The following is a 22426-nucleotide window of genomic DNA, read 5'->3' as shown; positions in this document are numbered from 1 at the left end:
AATTAATAATTAAAACCAAAATACTACTTTGCTAATCCGTGAGAATTCAGAATACAACGTGCTAGTCAATCAGTGCCACTTGCATATTTTACATGCAATTAATATTCGCGGATAGCATGGTAATATTTTGGTTTTAATTGATATGGATTTCCGCAACGTAACGTCTGATTCTATTATTTGAATTAATAACCTTTGAAATTGTAACTTACAGTCCAAATTGTGTGGTGCGGATACGGGACAAGGCATACAAAGGTTAACTTACTTTCAAAAAGATCGAACATTATCTTAAAGTAACTTAAATGCAATAAAACATTCAACAATTACCATTTCATTTGCCTTATTTGCCTGCCACTGTCTTGAAGTATATTAAATTTATTAAGTACCTATTCCTTACTTACTTCATCTCTTTTCATTTGAAACCTTATTCTTTAGGGAACAAGGTTATTTTTCCAGTAACATCACGAGTAACATTAAGTGACGGCTCAGAATTGCCGTTTGTCGTAGAGTTTGTTTCGAGCAATTCTATTTTAGTCGCGATAGAAACTAGATCTCTGAACTGATGACCTATTTTAGTACCAGGGTTGTAGAAAAACAAATTATTTAAATAGTTTTATGGCGCAAACTACAATTTCTTTGCAATCCTAGAATAAAATACCTACAGAGATATCAGTTTTTTTTTCTCTATGGACTACGATATGGGGTTCTACAAAAAACCGGGCAAGTGCGAGTCGGACTCGCGCACGAAGGGTTCCGTACCATAATGCAAAAAATAAATAAAAAGAAGCAAAAAAAAAGTACTGACCACTCCCGACGTTGCTTAACTTTGGTCAAAAATCACGTTTGTTGTATGGGAGCCCCATTTAAATCTTTATTTTAAAGTGACATTCCATTTCCAACTGCAGCTGCAATACTGTTCATTTTACTATGGAAACGCGTCGCTGTCACTGTCAATTTCCATAGTAAAATGAACAGTATTGCAGCTGCAGTTGGAAATGGAATGTCACTCTTATTCTGTTTTTAGTATTTGTTGTTATAGCGGCAACAGAAATACATCATCTGTGAAAATTTCAACTGTCTAGCTATCACGGTTCGTGAGATACAGCCTGGTGACAGACGGACGGACGGACGGACGGACGGACGGACGGATGGACAGCGAAGTCTTAGTAATAGGGTCCCGTTTTACCCTTTGGGTACGGAACCCTAAAAATGAGGTTTGAACAGTTTATCAGCAACGCTTATGTGATGCCTCTGGAGTTGAAGAAATACAAATAAATTGATAGATGTTTTACATGCAAAATTTAGGTACTTTTAATAAAAAAAAGGTGTTTGACCTTTGAATTACTTCGCGGATGTATGCAGGCTTCCTCACGATGTTTTCCTTCACCGAAGAGCTAGTGGTAAATATCAAATGATATTTCGTACATAAGTTCTGAAAAACTCATTAGTACGAGCCAGGATTTCAATCCACGACCTAAGTCGCACGCTCTTACCGCTAGCCCACAAGCGCTTCTGCGCTTCAAATAATATTTGAAGCGCAGAAGCGACTACCTAGATACTTACATATTAATCATATTATGTAAGTATCTAGGTACTCGTAAATAATTGACTCAATTTAGAAATAGCCTCCATAGTCATTGTATCGTATGTTTCGACATCAAAGCGATCTATTTGCGTTGCACTTTTCCCGCTCGTGCCGTTTTATGACCGATTTGTTTTATGGAGGGTTATGGGTTTATTGTGCGGGTAATGCAAGGTGAAACGGCTTTGAGGTCAATGGTCTATCACAAATATCAAAACAGTAATATCAGTAATAGGAAGGTTATAGTGAGGGATCAGTAGTGAAGAAAGGACTTATTTTTTCGCAAATCTGGGGGCTAAACAAGTTGACAATCGTTGATAACTTCAATCGAAACTTAAGAAGGTTAGAGTGCTCACTTACCAATTACCATACATACATTGTAGATAAAAACTCATTTATAATAAGCGGTAACATTTAAGCTTAATAAGTATAAACATTTTTTTACCAATAACAAATAAAGTGATAATAAAAACAACATTAAAATTAAAACTAAAATTTAACAGAACTTATAAATAAAAAATGCCCCAGGTCACCTTCGTTTCTTATGGTGCCCAGGAGGCTGGCAGCGTTTCCTTTTTGGATGGCCAGGCTTATTTTCTGGCCGAGGTAGCTGCCAGCCCTCTGGTCACCTGTGGTGTCGATGAGACGCTGGGACATTTCCTTAAATAAGTATTATGTTTTACCATAGCTTACCGCAAGGAAAATATGTTAACTTACTCATTCTAGTTGTAATTTTAGTTACTTAAGTTTTTTTTATATTAAATAAGCTTAAAAAACAAAGCTAAATCAAAATACGTTAAAAATGTCGTCAATTTTAAACCATCACTTAACTCCTTTACTTTTTGAGATAGTATAAAAAACAAAACGTAAGTCACATGTTTATGACATTGTGTATTCGCAAATAAAATACTTATTATTCTTTCTTTGTAGTTTTTAAGTATTTATCATTTAAACACACTACCCACAAAATTGGTTCTAAATCAGCTTACAAAAAGCCCGTGAAAACAAATTTTCATTCGACATAGCACAATGCGGGGGAACGCTCAATCTCGCGCACAAAAGCTGCTTTCATTACGATAAAGTTCTTCAAAGCTGGAGTTGGCTGGTTAGGCGATCGTCCAGTAGATATGCTGAGCCAAAGATATTTCCAATTGCGATTTAGTTTTAAGTAAAGCTATCATCGTCATCGTCGTGTCGTATCAGGCTGTCAAGGAGAAGGCAGAGGACCGACATACATGGAAATCGCTCCACCGACAAGAGTCTTTTAACTCTTAAATGAATGATGATGAAAGCTAGGAAATTAGAAGGTAACAAAAGATATAGTACGCTACCCGCGTGTCTCCTAAATAGGTATAGTTTTTCGTATTTTACAGTCCGTTAACCAAGGCTCGGAAACCGGTTAAATTTCCAGATCGTTATCACGTGTACTTGGCGCAAAACCTTTTAATTTCGGTTTCGCTCGAAAAACCATTATTTTTACCGGTTTTTAGAAGAACATTTCCATAATGTTTCTATCTATATCAGTGTCTAGGTATATGTGTACGTGGCACACTAACTACAAGTCGTTCGTCGAATAAACCGGCTTACTTAGGTTACTATAAATTTCTTAAAACGTTCGCGTGCTTATGAAAGTTTCGGAGGAAAACCGAAATAAACCAGTAAGTACCAGTATTTTATAAACCGGTTACAAACCTTGCCGTTAAGGATGACTCATGTTAGACCGGGCCGTATCCGGACCGGAGCTTCCGGCGGATCGTTTTCTATGGACACCATCACGTGATCACCTGTCATGTCATAGAAAACTAAGCGCCGGAAGCTCCGGTCCGGACACGGCCCGGTCTAACGTGAGTCATCCTTAAAGCCGCCAGCGGCCGCTATGAAACTCAAAGCTGGTGATGTTTTTTTTTTATTTATAGTCTGCCACTATGGCACTGATGAAATGTTTATATACGTGGTGATGGTGACTTCCTTTCACACACTTTAATTATATTTACGCCTTAAGCGTTATTTTATTCTAGATCTGTGGATAGACTACCGGCCTTATGTCAACCGTCAAAGGCCGGAGTACAGTTGGCTAAATAAATCTTATCGGCTAGTTATCCTTTGTGGCATATTATCTGATTCTTTCAGTCATTTGTGAGCTCTTCAAACTTTATGGAAGTTATTATATTTGAGGCTTGATAACGTGATAGGATTGCATGCTCAGAAAGTTGTGTAAAATTCTAATTAAGCCGAGTTGTACTTATATTTGAATTTGTAATCGTATATTTAGTTACTTCAATGTAAATACACAACAACTCGCATTATAGACATCTTATCTTATCTTATGGTTTTCGGGGGTCCTTGTGTATCCACACTTCGAGTCTTCGACTCATTGGGATCTTTTGTGCAATTATCCCCTAAGGGAAGATCGCATTATAGACATGCTAAGCGCCAAATTATAATGAGAATATTATTGGCTATATTCCATTGATTTTATTTCAATTTTAATTTAAGAAAAGTCTTGCAATAACAGGTTCATCATCATCATCATCTCAGCCATAAGACGTCCACTGCTGAACATAGGCCTCCCCCTTTTTTGGGGGTGAATGCCATAATCGCCACGCTTGGCAGGCGGGTTGGCGATCGCAGTCGAGTACACCGAATTTGAGGGACGCTGCTGCCCGTCCACCGGTGGTCTTGGACGTGGTTTAAGGACATACCCGGGTCCTGGACGTAGTTTAAGGACATACCCGGGTCCGATAACAGGTTATTAAATATATTTTACCGTAGGACCAAAGATTTTGATACCTACATTTTTATGTGTTTCATCATACAACTTGTATGTGTGTGTATGTGTTTGTTAATATCCCTATCAAACTTAAAGCATTAATCACAATTACTTTGATCGTACAACTAATACAAACTTGTCCCTCAAAGCTTATTTAAATAGCTATCATTAATGTAAAACGCAAAAGTATTTAACCTCAGGCTTAGTCCGAGTCTGAAAATATCCACCGTTTTGCATAACCGTTGAAACAAAAAGGTACCTAAATAAAGGATTTATTATTAAACTTTAACATGACTTTTACATAATTTTATTTTAAGGGTACCGCATCAAAAAGGTAAAATAAGTAGGTAATCATTATGGTGCGACTCTGTCTGTCTGTCTATCACATTGCTAAATATCTCAATAAAAGCAGAAAGGAAAGGTGAGTAATTACATCCCTTTCTTAATATTTTTAACCGACTTAAAAAAAAAACCGGGCAAGTGCGAGTCGGACTCGCGCACGAAGGGTTCCGTACCATAATGCAAAAAAACAAAACAAAATGCAAAAAAAAAACGGTCACCCATCCAAGTACTGACCACGCCCGACGTTGCTTAACTTTAGTCAAAAATCACGTTTGTTGTATGGGAGCCCCATTTAAATCTTTATTTTATTCTTTTTTTAGTATTTGTTGTTATAGCGGCAACAGAAATACATCATCTGTGAAAATTTCAACTGTCTAGCTATCACGGTTCGTGAGATACAGCCTGGTGACAGACAGACGGACGGACAGACGGACGGACGGACAGCGAAGTCTTAGTAACAGGGTCCCGTTTTACCCTTTGGGTACGGAACCCTAAAAAAGGAGGTTCTCTGTTCGACCCATATGTTTGTATGTATGTTTGTCCGCGATTATCTCGCGTTTGGCTGAACCGATTTTGATGCGGTTTTGCTTGTAATTTTTCAAAATTTTGTTTGCAATAAATTTAGCCTCCATTGTGTGTGTGTGTGTGTGTGTGTGTGTAGGGACTAGCAATTTCTATAGTGTGTTTATACATAGTTGCATATGCACCTTGGCACCCTTAGCTGTAAGATTACGAATGTGACTGAAATAAAAAACCGGGCAAGTGCGAGTCGGACTCGCGCACGAAGGGTTCCGTACCATAATGCAAAAAAAAAGAAAGCAAAAAAAAACGGTTACCCATCCAAGTACTGACCACTCCCGACGTTGCTTAACTTTGGTAAAAAATCACGTTTGTTGTATGGGAGCCCCATTTAAATCTTTATTTTATTCTGTTTTTAGTGTTTGTTGTAATAGCGGCAACAGAAATACATCATCTGTGAAAATTTCAACTGTCTAGCTATCACGGTTGTGAGATACAGCCTGGTGACAGACAGACGGACGGACGGACGGACGGACGGACGGGCGGCGGACAGCGAAGTCTTAGTAATAGGGTCCCGTTTTACCCTTTGGGTACGTGAAATAAATTGTACGGAACCCTCGATTCACTTGACCGGGTTTTTTATAGAGCAAAGTTGACTTATATTTACATAAGCTATTTTCAAATTTGAATGGTATGTAACAAAGGGCTCAAATAGCGTGTACAGTAAATACAACTCATTCTAACTCTAATCTTAGGTCTATATACATTTGTGTGGGTTGAGTTTATAAAAAGAATGTTTTTCGATTTATTGTTATTGACAGGGCTGTATTTAGAAGTGAGTATGAAATCAATCAAATATGAATGGATATTTATTACTAGGTTTGAAAATTCTCGAAAAATCTAATCGTTTTTTTTTGAGGACGTTATGCGATTTTAGTTTTTTTCTGTATTTTTCAGTTATTAAGAAAAAAAAAATGATTTTTTTTTAAACTAACGGCTGCGTCAAGGCTTTCACAAACGATCGCCAGCCAGCAGCTATCTCTATAAAGGGGCCCACTGATTAACAGTCCGCCGGACGGTATCCGCCTGTCAGTTAGAACAAAATTTTGACAGATCCGAACAACTGACAGGCCGATACCGTCCGGCGGACTGTTAATCAGTGCCCTTTAGGCATACGTGACCTGCCACTTGGCATGACAACTAACTTTAAGGATTCCCTCAAGCGTGTCTCTTGCCCGGATTTTTCTTAAACCCCTGATCTAAAATATAAGCCCAATAAGTTTGCCATTAATAATAATCCATGCCAACCTTAGTGATAATATTTGGCCACAAAAGTTATCAACACATGTAGTAACCACTCAAAATCAAACACACCGGCCTCGTTGACCGTGAATGGCGAACTTTCCACTCAGCTAATGAGTTTTGTTTCTCGTAAACAGGGTGTAAATAATTCATAACTTCCAGGTTAAGTTCCCAAGTGGCCGATGCTGTAAACAATTTGATATGGTTTTATATTAATTTGATAGGACCTTGATCGTGAGGTCCCAATCGATATTTGGTACCCTTCTGATTCAGACCGCTTTACCATAACTGCTTTAGCATTACAACGTTGATATTGTAGCCGCAATTGTAAAAATCGATGTTTTTGCCCGGCAGTATAAGTAATGCAGTGGGCAAAAATATCGCGCTGCAATATTTACAGTACGGATGTGACGGTCGTATCTAAAGCCACGGATAAGAAAAGTCGAAAAAAAGTAACGGATATTTTGTCACGTGGATAAAGCCATCCATAATAGGCCTGCAGTAGTAATTCGACCATTACATACATACATCACTGGCTCAGTGACCCAAAGAGGATCTTGGCCTCTGACACAAGAGAGCGCCATTCTGCCCTATTCTGCGCCACTTCACGCCAGTTGGGTATTCCGAGGGCGGACAGGTCTTTTTGGGCTTCGTCACTCCAGCGGTATCTGGGACGCCCAGACGGACGTTTCCCGCCCGGGTGCCCCACATACGCTCTTCTCACAGCACGATCCTCCCCCATCCTCTCCAGGTGACCAAGCCAGCGAAGTCGTGTGGCTTTGATCTCGCCAATTATATTAGGCATCGCAACCAGCTCCTCTAGCTCCCTATTTTTTCTTCGCTTCCAAGTTCCATCCAATTCGACCATTGCAGCAGAAAACGTCAATAAGTCAGTCGGCTGGATAGTAATCCAGCAAGACAATACTACTCCACTGTACTCCTGCCGCAAATGTCAAAAATCGATGGCGCGCTGCCGAGATTATTAACATTTGCGACAATAGTGCAGTAAGAGCTCTTTCCCACTGACGTCCATTTTTTTGCGGGGTACGGTTTTCTGCAGGATCCCGTTTTCTGTAGTATACTTGCAGGATCCCCCAAATAGAATGCTCGTGTTAACGTTACTATATTAGCTCGCATACTAAGTACTAAAACGGGATCCTGCAGAAAACTGTACCTGCAAAAAACTGGACGTCAGAGGGAAATAGCTCTAATACTGCAGCAGTTTCAACACTTTCAACTCGTACTACGGCTTAAGCTGCTGGTGCTGACGAAATGCAGGGGCAGGAGCCGTCTCATAAAGCATTGGCTTATATTGAGCAATACAATATAATTACTCAAATGGTGTGCTCACATGCCCGCAATGTTCGCAAACTTTTAGTAACAAGATCGGCTACGTCAGCCACTTGCGAGCACACCAGAGACAGCAACGGAGTTGATAGCAGTCGCCGTGGCCGAATCGGCCGTGGAGTTGGGGGAGTGGGGGGGAGCTTATATTGGTGTTGTGAGGTGCCTATTGACACGAATTAGGGTCGTATAAAAATGAGATAAAAATTATACTAAATTGGTAAAACAGAATTGGCTACCAAGTTATCTGTATTCTGCAAGTAACTTGGGATAGTCAGGTAAGTTTGTAACTTTGACAGTTAAATAAGGTAACTGTAGGTGCGTATTAAGTGAGGGCTGTAGATAAGAAAAAATACGTCTAGTAATATAGATATTAAATTTGTACGTATGTAAGGTGTTATGATAGTGAAGGAAGCGAAAGAGGTATGTCAGGATCGTAGCAAGTGGAAATCCGTGGTCTCTGCCTACCCCTCCCGGCAAGGCGTTATTTTATGTATGTATGTAAGGTAAACGTACTACTGCTCGACATGCTAATGCCCAATAGATGACACCTTGTTGTCACCTCTATTGACAATGACTTAAGTTTCAAGATGACATGTACTGGGACCGCGTCGAGCACCAGTACGTTTACCTTGTCTATGTTTGTGGACAAGTATATTAAATTCTAGTTTCTCCTCATTCTTGGAAAAACAGAGAAGTATTATCCAATTTTCCTTGTCTATTTGTATTTTAAACAGCTAGTAGAGATAGTTGGTTATATTTCTTCGAAATACTTTATTTCTGAGTACCTATCTAAGTTCTTTAGTAAATGTAATTTGAACATATCGTTTTATAATGACAACCTGACTTCGATTGTATGGGAGCTATTTGGCGGCGGGCTCGTGAGACTCTAAGCACCACTTGCACCAACTCACTAACCCGGGGTTAACCGGTTAAACCTGGAGCTACCATGTTTACCAGTACAATTTGACACTGGGTTAACGGTTTAACCGGTTAGCCCCAGTACCAGTGCAATTTGACACTGGGTCAACGGTTTAATCGGTTAACCCCGGGTTAGTGAGTTGGTGCAAGTGGCACTTAGTAGAATGGTGCAAGTGACTCTAAGGCAGTCGGTTATTTTTAAAACTGCTTTTCTAGAACAACATTCTATCTTTTGCTCTCGGAAAGAAAACGTATCTACAAACCACATATCCTAATTAATTTAACTGGCTATTCAAACCACATTGTGCTTTTCGTCCAGTTTATCTCTGACCCCTATTACTCATATTTATTTTAAACCTACAGGTCACGTTATAATGGCTATTCTGATTCCAGTCTGTGAATAGAGTTGCTCAAGACAAATACGCTGCGGTGCCTTGTATTTGTACTGCAGTGTGTGTCTGCCTTTAATGCGTTGAGTTGTGTTCTGTGTGCATTGGGTGTGTAATTGTCTACACAGTATGTAGGTATGTCGGGTTGACTGCGAGGGAACTGCATTTAGTTCGATTGCTTAGCTCAAATAAAAGTCCCTCCGCAGCATGAAATTTGATATTCATGTAGTTTATTCATGTACGATATGGAATGACAGTCAAAAAGAAGGTAATTCAAAAAACGCTGGTGAGCTGGCAGTAAGAGCGTGCGACTTTCAATCGGGAGGTCGCGGGTTCAAACCCCGGCTCGTACCAATGAGTTTTTCGGAACCTTTGTACGAAATATCATTTGATATTTACCGGTTGCTTTTCGATGAGGAAGCCGGACTAATCCCATTAAGGCCTAATAATTGGATTGGAAGCCTTTGGGTTGAAAGGTCAGATGGTAAAAACTAGTGCCTACGTCAACTCTTGGGATTAGTTGTCCAGCGGACTCCAAGCTCTCATGAGCCGTGGCAAAATGTCGGGATAACGCGAGGAGGAAGGGGAGTCAAAAAGAAGGTAATTGTCTATATTTCCGTGCTCTTATAACCCGGCAACCTTCAAATCAAGAGTGAACAGGCACCTTCTGGGCGAGCTCGCTCCATCGTAGGCCACGTCTACGCCTCGGCTAGTCTGTGGCCATGAGTAAACCCATGCATAATAAAAAAAAAAATATATAAATATATATCGTCGTCTACTTAGTACCCACAACAAAAGCTTTATTGAGCTTGGTATCGTCTGGGTCCTCCCATTCGTTTTTCGTCAAGTTCTTAAATTAGTCCTATTCTGTTTTCGTCACTCATTCTACATTGAAAGCCACCGACGATTGTGACGAATGTAGAATGAGTGACGAAAGCAGAATAGGACTAATTTAAGAACTTGACGAAAAACGAATGGGACGACCCAAGATGATACCTTGAGCTTATTGGGACTAGGTCGATTTATGTAAAACTGCCCTATAATATTTTATCTTATTTTTTATTTTTTAATATACATACATACCTCTATATACTCGTATCTATACATACGCGGCAACAAAGTTAGCACAGTACCTGGGTATATCGCCGAGGCGCGGCGCCCTCGCGCGGCGCATCTTGGCAGCCGGCAACACGCCCACCTGGAGACAAACATACTATTAGGACGTACAGGGTAAAAATAAAAAAACCGGTTAAGTGCGGGTCGGACTCGCACACGAAGGGTTCCGTACCATTATCTATAAAAACGGTCGCCCATCCAAGTACTGACCCCGCCCGACGTTGCTTAACTTCGGTCAAAAATCACGTTTCTTTAATGGCAGCCCCACATAAATCTTTATTTTATTCTGTTTTTAGTATTAAATTTTGTTGTTATAGCGGCAACAGAAATACATCGTCTGTGAAAATTTCAGCTGTCTAGCTATCACAGATCACAAGATACAGCCTGGTGACAGACGGACGGACGGACGGACAGCGGAGTCTTAGTAATAGGGTCCCGTTTTACACTTTGGGTACGGAACCCTAAAAACGAAGTACCTACAAGGGTATCGGTTATAAACAAATTTTAAAAGTCACATGTATCTTTAAAAGAGCAAAATTTTTTGTTTATTTATAAATTTCGGGGATCTCGTCGATTCTCTATCGATTTCGATGAAATTTGCTATATGGAGGTTTTCGGGGGCGATAAATTGATCTAGGTCTTATCTCTTGGAAAACGCGCATTTTGAGTTGTTATATGTTTCCAGAGCAAAGCTCGATCTCCTAGATATTTTGTTATTATAGCGGCAATAGAAATACATCGTCTATGAAAATTTCAACTGTCTAGCTATCACGGTTCATTAGATACATCCTGGTGACAGACAGAAGAACAGTAGAGTTTTAGTAATAAGGTTCCGTTTTTACCCTTTGGTTACGGAAACCTAAAAAGCCTACCAAGAAGAATTTCGTACATTGACTCGCCTGTTCCTATCTCTATTGCACGCGCATTGTTATATTGCTGTCCCGCTCGCACAATGTCATTGACCGCCAGCATTCGGGTGGCTCAGCAGCAGCTATAGGTAGTATAGGTACCTATCTGAACTTAGAGGATATAATCATACGGAGAAGCCATTAACAAGCGTTCCCCTCTGTCGAAAATAGGTCAATGGTCATACACATTGTAAGGACTGACGTTTATCTGACATGGCTATTTTTACGTTACGTAGGTACGTATACATTTGACGTTACAGACAAGGCGTCTCCTTTTGGTTATAATTATCCTCTAAGGGCCAGTTGCACCAACCACATTTGACAGACTGATGAACGTCAGCCGGCGCGTCCCGGCGCGCCATTATGAAACTTTTCATACATACAAATTTAGCGAACTCTTTAACGATACGAACAGTTTGGTGCAACCGACCCTAAGTATCTGAAGTGTCTTTACTTCCTAGTGGAAGTGAAATAACCAAAATTAGTACATTTTTTATAATTTAAATCTCGTGATTTAATATTCATTCACCACTCTTCAAAACTAAAAGTTAGCACGAATCTCTCAAAATTACTTCCCTGTACCGAAAGCGAAAAGTGCAAAAGGTCTCGTCTTGAACGTAAAGCGCTGGGAACTACCGTTAGCACGAGTATAAATAAAGTTCTATTTCTGGAGCCTTTTTGGTCGTCGTGTGATTAGTCTGCCGGAAGTAAGTAGGTCGTGTACCGGGAGGTACCCACAAAATGTTTATTAGAAAACCGGACAAGTGCGAGTCGGACTCGCCCACCGAGGGTTCCATACTTTTTTAGTATTTGTTCTTATAGCGGCAACAGAAATACATCATCTGTGAAAATTTCAACTGTCTAGCTATCACGGTTCGTGAGATACAGCCTGGTGACAGACGGACAAACGGACTGACGTACGGACAGCGTAGTCTTAGTAATAGGGTCCCGTTTTACCCTTTGGGTACGGAACCCTAAAAGTGGGCCTGTTTTACTGACAAATCAAGATGACAATTATGGATAGAAAATGCTAATCGACACTCAATATAATTTTCAGAGAATCTGTCATTTCGATACACTTTTAGGGTTCCGTACCTCAAAAGGAAAAAGCGGAACCCTTATAGGATCACTCGTGCGTCTGTCTGTCCGACCATTCTTTCCCCTCCCCCCCTTATCTCCGAAACTGACGGGTCTAAAAATAAAAAAAATACACAAAATAGTTCTTTACCTATAGATGACACGAAAAGTTTTTGATCAGACCCCTGCGGGTTTTTTAAAGACATTTCATTCACGTTCCACGTAAAAAATACTTTGTTTAAAATTGGTAATGTACGGAACCCTTGGAACGCGAGTCCCACTCGCACTTGACCGGTTTTTCTTTTCGTTTGGCGTTTAAGTAGTAAACTTGGTCAAGCAAATCTTGTCAGTAGAAAAAGGCGCGAAATTCAAATTTTCTATGGGACGATTGCCCTTCGCGCCTACATTATACTGACAAGATTTGCTTGACCAAGTAGGTATAGTTTACGTAAAGAAAGCAGAAGTTTTGTATGTATTAATAAATCTTACTTCAAGCAAAAAACTGGTTCTTTCATACCATAGTGCTACAATTTCAGCAGCAGATTTAAAGTATCTGCACAAATGAACTAGTTAGCTCCGTAGCGGGATCCTATCTCATCGCATAAAAATTTATTGTCATAATGTAATGTTACGCATAAATCTCTTTTCGCATATTTTTTCTCCAGCTGAAACAGAAAGTAGTTTCGAAAATATTTTGCATAGGTTGTGTAGAATAGGGTAGGTTAGGTTAGGTTTGTGTTATAATTTTTCAGAAATGTTAATATTTCCAGCACAATAACAATTATGCGAAACGAGTTTTATGCGTAACATTACATTAGGACAATCAATTATTATGCGACCCAATATGGACCCCTCCGTAGCTTTTTATTACTTCTCATTTTCACCAGGGAATAAAATAAGCGAATCATTTGTATGCTACACCGGACTTGCAATACGAGAGCGAAACAAGAATTTCCCGGAACACTCTCAAAGGAAAACTCATTCGGATTACAAAAATTAATCTCAATTTCACACCAGTAGCAAAGCATCTCGCCCGTACCTACTTAAAATTAAATTGGTGCGAGCGAGAATGTTGTAGGTGGTGTCAAAAAGAGATCAGTTGGTAAAGGCGAAATATACGCCGCTCGAGCCTTAGGCACTGGTCCCTCCGCGAGCTAGTAAGCTATGAGCTATCGGCTATAAACACGAACAAAAGATAAGCACTCCCGTGTAAATAAAAGAGACACGGCGATATTTATAGCTCACCGCTGGGCGAGTAACTATAAATATCGCCGTGTCTCTTTTATTTACACGGGAGTGCTTATCTTTTGTTCGTGTTTATAGCCGATAGCTCATAGCTTACTAGCTCGCGGTGGGACCAGTGCCTTATCGTTGCAATAAAATTGCTTTCTAATATTATTTTTCCAAGGGCATTCCTTTGAAGTTGATTAAAATGTTGGTATTGGTGGGAAAAAGGCAGATGACAGTAAAATTGTAGTCAATTAAACTCTGACCTAAAAAGAAAGTAAGTTTAAATCTTCTCGGGTCAAATGTGTAGGGTTTGAGCCGGCGTAGGTAGCATTTGACATTCATAAGCGCATTGTAATATGCCTACCTATTTTGAAAATAAACTATATCTTTATCTTTAATGTGAATAAACAAATCACGTGGCTCTGTGACTCAGCCAATGAGATAATTCCATAGGTATGTAATTCTAGATAACAAGAGGGGGGAAGGGGGTCCCTCCGGTCCCTCCTCATGTCCTCGCTGGAGCATGGAGCTGATCTGATGACGGAGCTGGAAGGTGGTTATAGGAACTCCGTAGTAAAATGACATATATAACCTTAGCGCTTGACTGTAGGTATCTACCTAATTTTAATCCATATCTACATAAATTAGTTACGAATTTTGAACGTTATAATTATTAAACTCGCCTTCTGCGTTTTCTTACTTTTCAATTATGCAAAGTTACATTATCTCTCTATCTAGATAAATCTAATATCTGTCTTCGGTACTAATTAAAAGTTTTAGTTTAATTAAAACTCTTCTTAGATGACATTACGAGTAATCTCCGCACTGACGGATTTATTACATAAATTTGCCTACACTAATGTGGGCAGAATTAAACCAGTTTATTAAAAAATATAGATAGATAGATAGATAGAATACTCTTTATTGGCACAGCTCAATAAAAAGATACAAAAGAAAAATACAATTGATTAAATGTAGAGGCAGACAACAGGCGGTCTTATCGCTAAAGAGCGATCTCTTCCAGACAACCTTTGGGTAGCGGAAACAGAGAAGTACTTACTTAATCGAAAAAGTAGGTGTTGCAAAGAGAACATTATGGAGCCTACATTCACACACACAATCACATTGAATAAACATACACATATACGAAACCAGGTATATACCAGGTGTGGCACGAGTAACATGAGCAAACATTTAACTGTAGGCTGTACTTCTCAAACTAACCAACATTTGGTCAGCTAGGGGTCAGCTACTAAGACTTTATTCATAGAATGCGAATCTTACCACCATTTTGGCCAATATGGAGACCCTGTAGCTACCTACCGTAAGACTGTTACACTTCTTAAACGGCTACCGTAAAGCGGAGTGAGTAGGTTTCGCGGGGAGAGTTGGGTTATGAATGGGGAGAGAAGGTTTTAGAGGAAGAGAAGGGATTTTAAGGCTACTGCTACAAAAATAATGTTTTCCAATTTAAAATGGGACTATAGCAATACGCATAATAAAAATAATCGATCCAACAATCTTCCAAAATCACCTTTGTATGAAAAACCCTCTTACCCCAAATACGAGGCACTACGGGGTGAGGTGGGTTTTCCTCTTTATCGTCAAAGTTATGAAATGGACCTACCCAAAATAAAATACAAACTAAAATACAAACGTCCGAACCACTTATTATATACACCATTCAGTTTTTACATGTAATGTTTTTACAACTCACCCCCTTTTACGGTACCTACTGAAGTTCCAAGTCATATTGGAAATTCACCAGTCACCGGCGTTTGAACCCACGATGTTTGACTACCACACACATAAGAAAGGTTAAGAATAGTTTGTGTTCACCACAAACACACAGTACTGTGCCCTGTATATAAATGTAGTTTGGTCTATAGGTGTAAACAAACTCTCATTACGGCGAGCTTGGCAAAGTTGGCAGAAAAGTGCGCGCCGAATTACCAACCAGCGGAAACGAGGGCACAGGGCTAACGACGCAGTAAAGCAACCCCAGAATGAAACTAAACGTTTTATCTACACCCATATCGTAAACCTCATAAACATAGGCGTTTAAAAATAGCAAATTATAGATACAGATAAACTGTTTTGTACGAGTAACAGCAAATGTCTTATCTGTGAAAGTGTTATTATTGCGTAATAATAATAATAGATGACATCACAGCATTCACAGCTCTCCAAAGAGCCTCTACGTGTTGGATCTATATCCCCACGTAAGCCTTATAAAAGACCGGGATTTATAGGCCCGTGAAATCAAAGGAGATTTAATAATGACAAACATCTCTGACAAACAAAGAAACATTTGATCTCATTTCTGGTAATCAGTCAAGATGTGGTTTTATTGAGTGTTTGATCAAATGCAGCAATGGCAGTCGTAACATGCAGTTCCTCAATATATCATAGAGGGCTACAATATGTGTGAACAAGATTCGTGTGATGTTTTTATGAAACGAACTGAAAGGTAACTAACAATAGGAAAATATTATTATAAATTGGCCACAGATAAAATTATGTTTTAATATGAGCTGAAAGCGAACCCACACTTGTATTTTCATGCCTTTCATTATGTAACAGTCATTAAGCGTTTTTCGACTTAAAATACGTGAGTGACCCGTTTTTCAATATATTTAATACTATTAAGTAGTTTAGATATTGTGTCTCTACTGATATTTCACGAACACTGCGCCAAAACTTGATCTATAAAAGGAAAATGTCGGAAGTCGAGCAAGTGCAGCTCTCCCCTTTATCGCACGACACAATGAAAGCGGAGATGCTCTGTCCCATTTCAAATATAGGGTTTTGTATAGGGTTACCCTTTACCGGCTTTACCCTAACGAGACGGTCCATACATTCGCCTGTACTGGAGGTCGATTCTACTTTAACAACAGGTTCCGAACCAATTTTTTTTTGGGTTCCGTATCCCTAGTGCGTCTGTCTGTCTGTCCGACCATTCCCCCTCCCCTTTGTCTCTGAAACTACTGGGCATAAACTTTTGAAAAAAATACACAAAATAGTACTTTACCTATAGATGACAGAAAACCCAATTAGAAATGTGCAGTCAAGCGTGAGTCGGACTTATGTACGGAACCCTAGAAACGCGAGTCCTACTCGCACTTGGCTGGTTTTTTTTAACAAGCAGATACGTCTGCGTTTCTGTCCAGTCGACGGCGCCGAGTTCGCTAAGCTGAGAGACGAAGTGCAGAAGACCTTAGCGAACTTGGCGCCCTCGACTGAATAGAAACGGTTTTGGAAAGAGTAGCATGGCGGTCTTTGGTGTCGGAGGCCAAGATCTTTCGGGTCGTTGCGCCCCAGCAGTAAGTAAATAACTAAGTAAAGATACGTCTGCGAGCGATACTCCAAATATATTAAAGGAAATAATTGGCCAAGCACGAAGTCAAGACTACGGTGTTCAGAGCACCGTACGACACATCCCTAGGTGGTTTTAAGTTTGGATACTAATACTAATTTATCCCATAAGTACATTTTATTGACTAGGAAATAAGAAGGTAATGTCTGGGAGCTCTGGGACCTTGGAGTTTGGACTTTTATTAAAGTCCTCTGGGCTAGTATAGGTAACGTAGAAGTTACAAAGCTTCTACCTTAGATATATTTTTTAGAGATTAAAGATTTTATTTACCACCTTGTCGGGTTGATTGTATATCCATACCAAATTACAGCTTTCGAACACTAACAATCAACCTCATCTTGGAGGTGAAAAGAGGAAAAATCGTAAGTCCCATTTCGGCCAACCGAAATCAAGAACGTTTATATAATATAGGCCTAATACCGTTTATCTAAAACGTTTGGTGAAGGCACATTTCTAGTAGAAACAAATTATTATGAATTTCTCTGTAATTTGTACAAACCATTTCGTAAACTGACATTCCGCTAAACTGTTGTTTTTACATCTTACTAGCATCCATAACATATTGAAGTATGATATTCTTCCACTTGTCTGAACATTTTCATTATTATTGATTCTTTTTTTGTGAGAATGGCTTTTTCTGCCACGGTACTTTGCCAATTATTGATTTTTTCAAACACCAAAATAGTTGACAATTTAATATACGTCAGAGTTGACAGGCAACTTCGAGCATGAAAAACTAAATCCGTCAAAAATACTGGGTATACATACAACCTCATAATCTTTGATATAGTCGCAATTGTTGTACTTATTTTAAACTTGTAGACTGGGCAGGCACGACTCAAAAAGGAATAATATTACAATTAAGTCTGTGATTCGGCATTTCTCGGTTTTTGACGTTAGGCTTGTTTCTGACTCAAAATATAATTAACGTAAAGTATTAATCAATTTGCTCATGTTTCATATAAGTCACAGAAATAAGTACCTAATAATAAATGTCTAAGTTTTAGTACAAGTAGGGTAACTGCGTCAGGTTGCCGTCCAGTACCTGTTTCCGTCCACTTGGCGGAGTTGCTACAAAGAATTGCGTATAATTTGAATATAAACCTAACTTACCGGACAATTTTGGACTTATTGTACATCAGTTTTTAAAAGCAAAAATATTTTAGTAGAACTGGAATTCATGAGTACCAAATCTTAACTGACATTTTTGTCACTCAAACAAGTTTGATCAAGATCGGCTTACTTTATATTTCGTCAACTTTACCTTTGTTTCCAAAAACTGTGAATTGTGAATTTTAATTTTTTTTTCGTCACAGAACAGTATCTAGTTGCTGCTCTCACCGATCGGTTCAAAAATATACATACTTTATACAATTAATACATAAATGTAATGGTACTTAATGAAAAGGAATAGGTACTGTTTCGACGAATCAGATACTCTCAGTAAAATCTATAGGTAGATGACGCCATAGCTGTTAATAAGTATTGAATGACTTTATTATCTCTATTCGCTTTACTAACTCTATGTGCCCTAATGTGAAAAAAAACACAACGACAGTGAAGAACGGAATTCTTAATTTAAATTTAAACTGATAAACTCCAATAATAAAATATGATTCTTACTGAGCACACTGCGATAGTCCATTGGTTGGAAAGCCCGTTCGAAATTTAAACTTATTTGCTTTTAATAAGGCTTTTTTTTATTTTAATAAGGTTGCATTTTGCAGATCTTTTACTCTCTCATACTTATAGTAGGCTATTCAGGAAAAAAATGAAATATCTCACAAAAGTAAGTAAGTAGAATTAAACTTTGTATCAAAGACATAAGTCATAAATTTCAATGTCAAAGTTTTAAGTAAGGATCTTTCTAACTAAAACTACTTCTTAATATGAATGACCAGTGTAAGCATCAGTTAGCTAGCCCTAAGCAACCAAAGATCAGGCTGCAGTTTAAAAACTAATAAAGTTAGAGTTAACCTGATAATTTTCCCGCCGTCTCCATAGTCGTTTTAGTTGGATATTGACTGGTCAGCTGCCTGTTAGCTATAGTTTTCCCGAAAATCGCCAGGACAGAGGTGAAAATTTTTGTATGAAAACTTGCAACTTTAAATGCATTTTTTATCGAAACTATTGCATTCTAAAATGAAGTCAAAATCAGTCCATCGACTCAATTTTTTGCAAGCTTTCTAATGGTACCTCACACGATTCTTACAATTGAAAATAAAATTCAGCCTACCCCTCTTAACCCCTAAATTTCCCCCTAAAATCAGAAATAAGCAGTTTCGACTTATTCACAGTGTTAGTGATGGTACTTGCCATAACTATTCCAAATTTCAGGTACCTACATCAAACGGTCTTTGAGAAAAACGCATTTAACCGATTTGCAAGACCGAAGTGATCCCATAAGAGCACCGTGAACAAAGTTTTGTACGGTGCTCTAAAAATGCAAAAAGTTACGCTTCCGGCAGGACTTGAATCAGCAACCTCCACGCCACCCCAAAGGCGTGTATGCATAGGGGAAGGAATGGAAAGACTCGCGTGGTTTTGGTAGGCTGCCGTAGGTCAATTGGTTTTGAGCAACGCACGGATTGCGGTGGTTGCGGGTTCATGTCCTGCCGGCAGCGTAACTTTTTAAATTTTTTTCTTTAATATTAAATTGAAATAGGTTATAGTTTTCAGCTGGTTTCGATACGATCTAGACGACCGTCCGGTTATTGGCGCACGTCTCATGCACGACTTTAGTTCGCATGCGCCAATCAGCCTGAGTATTTTGAGCAATCTTCTAGTTCGTATGAAAATAGAATCAAAACCGTAACAAATTGCTAAATCAGAATCATGCTCACTGAGGGTTTTGTATGGGTACCCTTTGTATCATAACGAGGCGATCCGTATATTCAGCACAATGTGTTGCTATAACAACCGTTGGCACTGTCGATGCGGCAATTAGTTGACATCGCAAATGAGGATTACTCACGCTAGAACGGTTTGGGCCCGGGCCGAGGCGTCTAACCTTCGTTTTATATGCAAAATCCACTTGCAAGCCTTACTGATCTCGTAATGCTTTCTATAAAAAGCGGCCAAGTGCGAGTCGGACTCGCTCATGACGGGTTCCGTAGCAGCAAGTAACATAATACAATTGCGGTTTACGATTTATGACGTATTAAAAAAAAACTACTTTCTAGATCTCGTTCAAACCAATTTTCGGTGGGTATGGGTTTGAGGAAAAAGCATTTTTGGGTTTCAGTTCTAAGTATGGGGAACCTACAATTTTTTTTTTTCCAAAATCTTAATCCGGTTCACAGAATACATCTACTTACCAAGTTCCAACAGTATAGTGCTTATAGTTTCGGAAAAAGTGGCTGTGACATACACGGACAGACAGACAGACGGACAGACAGACGGACAGACATGATGAATGGGTTACGTTATTTGCCATTTGGCTACGGAACCCAAAATTGAAGTGTCGGACACCTCGGATATTTATAAACCTTCGTGAATGAAAACATTAACAGCAACGACACAAACTTGAAACCATTTACTGTTTTTCTCCGAAGCAACGTTAGCCAATTTCAATACTTACTTATTGGAAAAAGCACAAAAACTGTTTTTCCGAAAGTTCCCAAAATAACCTAACTGCCATAATAAGCTACATTACATATTACGGCGGGCATTCCACTTCCGCTGAGCCGTCGATCTTATCTTAATCTTGGTCATAAAACCTACTAAAAATAGCGAAAGGCATAGGAGGTAGCGATAGCCCAGTAAAATTAAGGGTGTCACCTCGGAATGAGAGATAATAAGCTGGAAACTCGTATACGTTTTATTATGCCTTTAGGCATTAAGTCCGCCATTTGTACTATGGTTGTTATATTGTGTAATAAAGTTGAAATAAACTTAAATAAAGAAATAAATTAAGGCGTTTTAAGAGCATTCTAGAATCCTACATCCGCGTAGTCAGGCCGCGGGGACGCCGTCTTTAACAGTCACGCACACTATAATAAAAATGCCTATGGGCCCGATTCAGATTTTGAAATAGACATCTATTAGATATCTTTCAGACATCATCAAAATACGATAACGATATGTTTAAGATCTAACCTGTCAAATTTGACATTTGCGCGATTCTGGAGATACTCTTGAACGATTTCCACAGGATATGACTTAGAGATCCAATTCACATCTAATAGATATCTTACTCTATGTAACGTAAAAGTGACATTGGTTGCCCGAATTGCGCTGCAAAAGAGAACTAGTTGATATGTAAACTATAACGTATCTAGAATGGATCTAGTACTTGTCGTCTCTTGTGAATATCTTGAAGTTCGAATACGGCAGTATACATACACAGCGTAATTAAGCACGCAAACAAATATTATCAGTCCGACAGCTGACGGGGAGCACGGACATAGCTTAAATTATCGGAAGCGTACTTCTTGTTCTGTGATTTCTGTGAACTGTGTGAGGTGTGCAATAAAGGGAATTGTATATCGTCGCCTAGTACCCCAATAGTACAGTACAACCTTTGCTTGGTTTGGGGCTCGATTAATCTGTGTAAGATTAAGATGTCCCTTGATTTTATTTATAAAACAGAATGTGATCGTATTAAGCATGTTTTACTGGAAAGAAAATCGCTACCGTTTCTGCTTTAGGCCTCGTAACCTTGAAGCGGACCTGACCTTGCCGGACCGCCCTTCGGCCTATCGACTGTCAGGCCTTGATAGAACGATCATGTTATCGGTCAGCGTTTTGTCACGTTTGTATAGGAAAAGTTAAAAATGTTTTTTTTTTTAATTTTGTAAATACAAACCGGACCGGGACTCACTGCGCCTTAAATAAGGCGCAGTGAGTCCCGGTCCTTCTCCAAACACAAACACTAAGCAGCCTGCCGCGCGTGCCCGGAATCGCGGTTGTTATTTGTGTAAATAATAGCATCACGCATTTTCAGGAAAAAATATACCTACTAGAAGATTTTGTGCAAAATTTGCTGCAAATGTTTAATAATGCGTTTTAGCTTATTTTCTTTTTTTTTTCTTTTGAGCAAAAATTGTTAATCAGGTTTCAAATCGTTGAAAGTACTGGAAAAAGGCGACAGGTCTCATAATTTCTATTCATATGTTTGGCAAAATTATTGTGTAAAATAATTATGAAAACATACTTGACCTTGTTTTTTCAGTATCTATAGGAGACTATATCCATTTATTTCTAATTTGTCCATCTGTCCACCTGGACTCGTATCCCGACCTCCCCCTGAGATGGAAACTTGAAAAGCGCTTAACCCTGGTTGTCGGAAAACTGGCACGTACCCAGTGCAGCGTGTCGCTAAATGGCAATGCCGACACATCTGGTTGAGTAAGGCTACGTTAAAACGTACACACTGAGCGGACAAAGGTTATATAACCTTTTTTTTCCTATTTGAGTGTCCCACTGCTGGGTAAAGGGTTCTCCTCTAGTCCTCCATAACTCCCGATTTAGCGCATTTTTCCAGCCAGTTGTTAAGAAAGGCGTCAAAGTTGTCCTGCCATCTCCGCCTGAGCATGCTCTGCCCACGCTTCT

The 22426-nt window shown here is 39.2% G+C and overlaps 1 protein-coding gene and 1 long non-coding RNA gene across 2 annotated transcripts in view; one reads left to right on the top strand and one right to left on the bottom strand.

Annotated features, from left to right (window-relative positions):
- The window catches only part of LOC134674707 (uncharacterized), a 444870-nt gene that overhangs the window by 171200 nt on the left and 251244 nt on the right, over nt 1-22426 (top strand). The gene's annotated exons all lie outside the window — the stretch shown is intronic.
- LOC134674704 (calcium/calmodulin-dependent protein kinase kinase 2) overlaps nt 1-22426 on the bottom strand; it is a 221984-nt gene that overhangs the window by 159787 nt on the left and 39771 nt on the right. Inside the window, exon 2 of the mRNA XM_063532829.1 lies at nt 10300-10364. Coding sequence (XP_063388899.1) covers nt 10300-10364 — 65 coding nt within the window. The remainder of the gene's footprint in view (nt 1-10299; nt 10365-22426) is intronic.

Source organism: Cydia fagiglandana, chromosome 20, assembly GCF_963556715.1.
Source record: "Cydia fagiglandana chromosome 20, ilCydFagi1.1, whole genome shotgun sequence".
Lineage (NCBI taxonomy): Eukaryota > Metazoa > Arthropoda > Insecta > Lepidoptera > Tortricidae > Cydia > Cydia fagiglandana.
Note: the sequence above shows the minus strand (reverse complement) of the source record. Positions and strands in the feature narration are given on the sequence as shown.